We start from the raw sequence: 7,377 nt of genomic DNA on the forward strand, positions 1-7,377 counted from the left end.
TCCGGTCCTTAAAACCAGAAAACAGTGCATTAGCACCAAAAATAAAGCAAACAGAGTATTAGGTTTCATTGCTAGGACGGTAACGAATAGAAGTGCAGAGGTAATTATTAAACTCTATCTAGCGATAGTCAGACCCATCCTTGACTATGCGGTACTGTTTTGGTCTCCGTCCTACAGAATGGACATCAATTCACTAGAATCAGTACAGAGAAGAATGACCAGAATGATATATGGACTCAGAAATTTGCCTTGCGAAGACAGGCTTAGGCACCTTAACTTACACTCTCTAGAAAGACGCAGAGTTCTGGGTGATCTAATAGAGGTGTTCAAGTGGATCAAAGGCTTTAACAAGGGTGATGCAAACAAGGTCATCATATTAAAACAACAGGGTAGGACTCGCAGTAATGGTTATAAACTGGTCAATTTTAGATTTAAAAAGGAAATAGGCGAGAATTGGTTTAATAATAGGGTGGTCGACGAATGGAATAAACTTAGTAATCATGTAGTAAGCGCTAAAACTATCAGTTGCTTTAAGAAAATATTAGACAACTTTATGTGTGGGGATGACAGGTGGTGATGGATACAGAGCTGCCTAGTGTAGGCCTTATGGTCTCTTGCAGTCTCCTTCATTCTTATGTTCCCAGTGTTCGTTCATTTTCTCTAGTTTTTCCTCTAGACTTGCTAATCGGGGGAGGTTGGTATCCCCTCCCTCATTAAATCCACGGAAATTATTATCTCCACTTTCTATTGTGTTGTTCTTATCTATATTTCTATTTCTAGTGCCTTCACTGATATTTTCGACTTCACCTGCGTCGTCTGCAGCCCTTTTGTTGACATTCCTTCTGACGTCAGGGGGAGCCCGTTCGTCTCCTTCCTCATTTCCTTCCATTTTCCTCAGTAATCCCTCCCTTTCTCCTTTTTCCCCCCCCTTCCCACTACACCACGAGTTTTTCCCTTCCCTACTAATACAACAAAGGTACTCCCTCGTCGTTGAGATCGACGAAATTTGAAGTTTTCCTGGAGTTCCAAACTTCGCTGTCACTTCGACCGTCGTGTGTGTGTGTGTGTTTACCTAGTATTATACGAGAAGGGAACTATGCTTGTGGTGACCCGTCTTTATATCTTTCAGCATCAAGTTTTTTCAAATCTTGAATAGTGTTTGCACACACTGTTTCTTTGTTTAATTTGTTCCAGGTATCTATCACTCTGTGTGGGAAGCTTTTTTTCAGATCTCTTCTGTAATTATCTTTTTTGAGTTTTTTTTTTCGTGTCCTCTTGTTTTTCCATTGTCCCATTTCAATAAATCATTCTTATCTAAGATTTCCATTCCCTTCATAATTCTATAGATAGTAGGTCTCCTCTCTCCCTTCTTCGTTCCAGAGTTTGTAATTCTAATTTGGTCAGGTACGACCGACCAATATCATGAATATTTTTAGAGAACTGGAAATGCCTAAAACATGGAGGTAGTACTACCTGGTCAAGGGGGCATCAACCTCGTACCCAGGGTCTTCCTCCAATCTCGGATCGCGTCGTCAGACCCTGGAAACACATTCGGTTGAACTGCAAAATTATTGCAATATAAACTTAATTCAAAATATTCCGTTTAAAGCTCGAACCAATCAGGTTGCAGGATTCGACTTATGTTGCCAGGGCTTACATTTAGCGCAAACAGTAAGCGTATGACATAGGCGCGGCCTAACAAATTACAATTATGTTTATTGAAACCGAACAAACTACATAATTTTGTAATAAGCACATTTCGAATAAAAAAGAAAAATTAATTAGTAATTAAGAATTGTTCATTCCAGTTTTAAATACTCTAGGTCCCCCCAAATTCCAACTGAATTTGAAGATGACAAACATTTCATTTTAGAATGCCCGTTCATTTCACGCACATGACATATAAAGTACTGTAGTATGTCATGTGTGTGAAATGAACGGGCATTCTAATAGTAATGTGCTGAGCAAGGTACGTTCTTGGGTGTGTTCCGCTTTAGTATGACACCTGGTAGCGCTCCCAAACTATTAAAAGTTAAGAGACAGGTTTATATCGAAATAAAAGTCCGGTAGGCCACATACTATACCAAAGAAAATTTTCGTAGGCCACATACTATACCGGCACCTATATTGGTTTAATAGTTTGGGAGCGCTAACCGCGACCAAACTTAAGCGGAACGCACTGAGGAACGCGCCCAGCTCTGGTAAAGTGCATGATAAGTCACTGTTTTTTAATTATCTGTAGGATAATCTGCATGACGATTGCATAAAACAAGGCCCGACAAAAACAATCATATCTATTGCCAAATCGCCTCGTTAGGCAAATTCTACTTCTGTCGCCTACAAAGTTACTTCATAATTTTGCACACATCGTATCTTTTATCATATTCGTATCTCAAATGCTATCAAAAACAGTGTAGCGAAACGACCGAACAATGTAGCGAAACGACTGAAATAGTGTAGCGAAACGACCGAACAATGTAGCCAAATGTAGCGAAATGACCGAAACAATCTAGGACAGGGGTTCTTAACCTTTTTTCTCCAATTCCCCACGTTTTAGTGAGCCAACTCTCCATTTCCCACCACAGCATCGGTCTCTGACAAATTCGATTTTAACCCATGCAGTGTTTAGTACGTAAATATACGCTTTGCTTTTTTGTGCCATTTTACGGCCCTTAATATTTGTTTGCATATATTAGATTTTTTACTAACAGTTATCACATGGAAATAAAATGCATATGAAAAGATTCGTTATGTTTTTTTCTCAGTTTATTTGACCCATAAAAAAACATGAAAAAAAGCAACACTAGACGCATACAGGTTAATGAGACTTTTGCATTTGTTTTGCCTTGACGAGTGCCTCAATGTTCGGTTCCACTTTTGAAATGGCGCAGCGCAAATCAGATTCAAGGTCAATCAGGCGGTTTCGCGATTTGGTTTTGATCTTAACCATGCTCGAAAACGCCGACTCGGATACGAACCATGCATAGTGGCCCAGTATGCGTTCAGGCTTTTCTCCGCAAAAACAGCCTTTGCTGTGGAGTCATGCACCAAGTCAAGAAACTGCTCTTCGATGTCTTCTGCTTCCTTCGGGAAGTTGTCAACTCGAAAGCTGAAGGGATCCCTCGTGAACTCCATCATTGGGTTGTCGCTTTTGAAGTCCGGAAAATAGTGCTGAAACTCGTCCAGCAGCCTGTTGAGGTGGATGATGGCTTCGTTCTTGAGAACGTCGCTGACGCCACTAGCAGTCTCGCTGATTCGCGCCAACGTTGGAAAAGCCGTTGCGCTGCGGCCAGTCTCGAACTTGCCTCGCCACAACTCAAGTTTTGAGACGAAGGCGTTCACTTTGTCTCGATGCCCGATTATATCGGAGTCCGCGCCCTGTAGCTTGCAGTTAAGCTCATTCAGGTGACTGAACATGTCCGCGAGAAATGCCAGCCTGCACTGGAATGCCTCATCGGAAACAGCAGCTTTCAGATCTCCTTTGTTCCTTTCTTCCAAAAATTGTGTAACTTCGGGGAGCAAATGCACAAGCCGATTTAACATGTCGCCTTTCGACAACCAGCGAACGGCAGTGTGGAACAGCAGTCCTTCGTAGTCGGATTCCATATCCTGGCACAACCGTCGAAATAGTCGAGTGTTGAGGGCGCTCGCTTTGACAAAATTCACAAGCCTGATTGCCGTCTCAAGCGCTTCTTTGAGCGGTTGTGTCATCGTCCTTGATGCGAGCGCTTCTCGATGTATGATGCAGTGCAGGGTCACCACCTTGGGATTCTTCTGCTTCAGTAGTTTCGCGAATCCAGACCTCGCACCCAACATAGCAGGAGCCCCATCTGTGCAGGCATGGACGAGCTTGCCCCAGTCCAATCCTTCCTCCTCGAAAAAGGCGTCGACAAGCTGCATGACGTCGGCGGCTTGGGTTGTTGTTTCCAGTGGGCGGCAAAACAGCAAGTCCTCTTCGATGCTTTGGTCGTGGACGTATCGAACGAAGACAATTAGTTGAGACAAATTTGCCACATCCAGCTGGATTGCAAAGACGGGAGACGCTTTGACCTTTGCCAAGAGCTACTTGGTGTTGCACGACATGTCGAAGATTCGGGACTTGACAGTGTCGTTGGACAGAGAAACTTGCTTCATCTTCGACACCGCAGATTCGCCAAGCAAAATGCCAGCGCACGACACAAGGCACGGCTTTATGAGCGTCTCTCCGATGCTATGTGGCTTCTTCGCCGTCGCCACCAGCAGAGAAACAGCATACGATGCGTGTACTATCGCTTTCGACTCAGTTTGAAATTTTCCGTCCTGGTCCATCCTCATTTTCTTCAAGTAGTTTGCCTTCAATTCAAAAAACTGCCTCTCCTTGCCAACGAACTCGGGGCGTACATTGGAGAGGTGCTTCTTCAGTTGATGTGATTTCATCGAATCATTGCTGGGCGTTTTGTGGCAAATGACGCACTGCGGCAGCTGCTCATTACGCCCCTCCAAAAACGTGAAGGCGTAGTCCAGGTACTTGTTGTCGTACTTTCTTTTCGGCATCTCGATCTTTGGGATATTGTGGTAAATTGAGATTGTCTTATTATTATTTTTATATACATGAAAATGGTGTTAAAGAATTGTATACTGGTGCTGTAGATTCCTTATATATGTGATTCTCATGTTTTATACTTTGTAATAGGTTTAGATCCTATACAGCACTTTTAGTCATGTGTATCTAATTGAATCCTATGTAGACATCTTTTGTTTTTGTTAAGTTACTGATACGAAGACGTTCTAGACGTCGCTTGTTTGTTTTACATCCGCTTGCAATTAAACACAAGCAGCAAGACCCCGTTTTTCAACTTTCCTCACCGACACACTGCTACAGTGGCGACGAGGATTTGTGGATTTAGTGAGCCAAAGGACTGATTTCAGTTTTAGAAGACAGAAATAGCTGCCTTTCCCTCTGATGGTGGAGAAATCGAAGGATGAAGATATACTCACCCATTCACCCCATCGGAACCGTCCTGGCCACTCTGGATTCGTAAATAGCCTTTGTGTAGCAGGCTACAAATCAATTGTTTCAATAGGAAATTGGATTTAATACAAGTAGAATTATAATGGCAAATAACTCAGGTAAGATTGACTGTTTTGACCCCAATAAGATTAAGTGGGAGATATGGCTTAGTATGCTGCAAGCTCATTTTGCATACAATGGAGTCACTGATGATAACAAGAAGAAAAATTCTTTATTAGTATCATTAGGAAGTGAAACGTACAGCACGCTAGCTTCGCTCACTTCACCTAATTTGCCACATGAGAAAGACTATAATGATTTAGTGAAGCTTTTAGAAGCACATTACAAGGTTAAACCGAGCTATCATCGGAGTTTGATTAAATTTCAAAACAGAAAGAAAAAATCTGTTGAAAGTTTAAGAGACTTGTATGCAGACTTGAAAAGTCTAGCCAAAGATTGCAACTTTGGGACCTTATTCGACGCCCGAGTGAGAGACCAACTGTTTATGGCTATTGAAACTGAAGTGTATTTCCCGAACTTAGTTGCAGAGAATTTGGATTTACAAACTATGTCTTCAACGGACACCTTAGAGAAAATTTTAAATTTGGAAAAAGCTTTCGTTGGAGAAAAGCTCCCGACTACTGAAGTGAGGAAAGTGGGGGTTAGTTCTGAATATGTTAATAGTCAGAAAAAAGAAAGTTGTAAGCATTGCGGGTATCCACACCAAAGTGAGAACTGTAGGTTTAAGCACCTAACTTGTTCAGTTTGTAACATGAGAGGACACCTAAAACGAGTGTGCCGTTTTGATAAGACTGTGTCTGGTAAGCCACACAGTGCCCAGAAAGGATCTTTTGAAAAATTTACCAACAAGAAGACGTTTGGAAAAAAGAAAACTAATATGGTTTTCGAGGGAATTTCTCAGGAAGAGAGAGATACTGGTAGTGATGATAACCAATTGTTACATTTAGTGGATCGACCTAGCCTTCCAGAAGTGGTTAGTGTTGATATTTCTCATGAACCTATACACAGTGTTGTAGGTAAGGTTTTGCCAGTGAGAAACAAGGTTGATATAAATATTGAAGGTTATAATGTGCCGTATGAAATTGACTGTGGTGCCAGTGTGTCGACTCTAACCTTACATTGGGTTAAGAAATTAAATAGATCTCTAGAGCCTAGTGATAAAATTTTGAAGGCTTATGGTAATAATGATTTGCATGTTTTGGGTAAGGTTTATGCAAATATATTTTATAATGGTCACAATGAAATTCAAAGTTTGTATGTAGTTGAATCTAATAACTCTAACTTATGTGGAAGAGATTTAATGCCTAAAATTGGTATTGCACTCACAGGTATAGAGGAAGGAGTTAATGTTTTGGATTCCAAGGTACAATTAGATAATTTTTCAGCTGATTCTAGATTGCCAATTTCATGTATTGTAGCAAAGGTACACCTAAAGAGCGGTGCTGTACCTAGTTGGAAAAAAGCAAGGCCTGTGCCCTACTACTACAGAAAATTGGTAGAAGATGCTTTAGAAGAGTTAGTTGATAACAATATCATTGAACCAGTACATTCTAGTACTTGGGCAGCTCCAATTGTACCAGTGTTAAAAGCTGACAAAAAGTCAATGCGTATCTGTGTAGATTTCAAGGAGTTAAACAAAAGTATTTCATGTGACCAGTACCCTTTGCCTAAAGTTGATGAAATCCTTGCTGTTGTTGGGAAAAGCAAGATATTCTCAAAGATTGATTTAAAAGATGCTTACTTACAGGTGCCAGTAGATGAGAGTCAAGAATTGCTAGTAATTAATACTCATAAAGGTCTTTTTAAATATAAAAGATTACCCTTTGGACTTGCATCATCTCCTGCCATCTTCCAAAGATTGATATCCCAATTATTGATGAATATAGATGGAGTAGTTGCCTTCTTAGATGACATATTAGTCGGAGGAGAGACTAAAGAGGAACATGATATGAGATTAGATAAAGTGTTGAAGGTATTTCAGAAACATAATGTTGCTATTAACAAAAATAAAACTGTTCTGAATACCAATTCCTTAGAATACTTAGGATATGTCATTTCAGGTGATGGCATAAAATCTTCACCAAGGAAACTTGCTGCTATTTTAGGAGCACCTATACCAAAGTCTGTAGGTGAAGTTCAATCATTTTTGGGTCTAGTCACTTATTATTGTAGGTTTGTAAGAAATTTTTCAAGGGTATTAGCACCTCTGTATGATTTACTGAAGAAAAATGCAAAATTTAAGTGGTCTTCTGTTGAAGCAAAAGCATTTATGACTGTTAAGGAAGAGTTAGTCAACTCTGATTTACTAGCCAATTTTGATGGTGAACATGATGTTATTGTTGAAGTAGATGCTTCACCAGTAGGAG

At 40.6% G+C, this 7,377-nt stretch overlaps 2 protein-coding genes across 2 annotated transcripts; both read right to left on the minus strand.

The window, feature by feature from the left end:
• Positions 1-1,477: 1,477 nt before the first annotated feature.
• LOC143029996 (protein FAM200B-like) lies at positions 1,478-3,900 on the minus strand. Its single transcript, XM_076193206.1, has 2 exons — positions 2,979-3,900; positions 1,478-1,560 (listed from the first exon to the last, which is right to left on the minus strand). Exons 1-2 carry the CDS (start codon positions 3,898-3,900, stop codon positions 1,478-1,480), a joined length of 1,005 nt encoding a protein of 334 aa, XP_076049321.1.
• Positions 3,901-4,062: 162 nt separating this feature from the next.
• Positions 4,063-4,533, minus strand: LOC143029997 (zinc finger BED domain-containing protein 5-like). The gene has a single exon (XM_076193207.1). The coding sequence runs from the start codon at positions 4,531-4,533 to the stop codon at positions 4,063-4,065; it is 471 nt and encodes a 156-aa protein (XP_076049322.1).
• Positions 4,534-7,377: the final 2,844 nt, after the last annotated feature.

Source organism: Oratosquilla oratoria, chromosome 11 (assembly GCF_046742065.1).
Source record: "Oratosquilla oratoria isolate Oo_2021 chromosome 11, ASM4674206v1, whole genome shotgun sequence".
Classification (NCBI taxonomy): Eukaryota; Metazoa; Arthropoda; class Malacostraca; order Stomatopoda; family Squillidae; genus Oratosquilla; species Oratosquilla oratoria.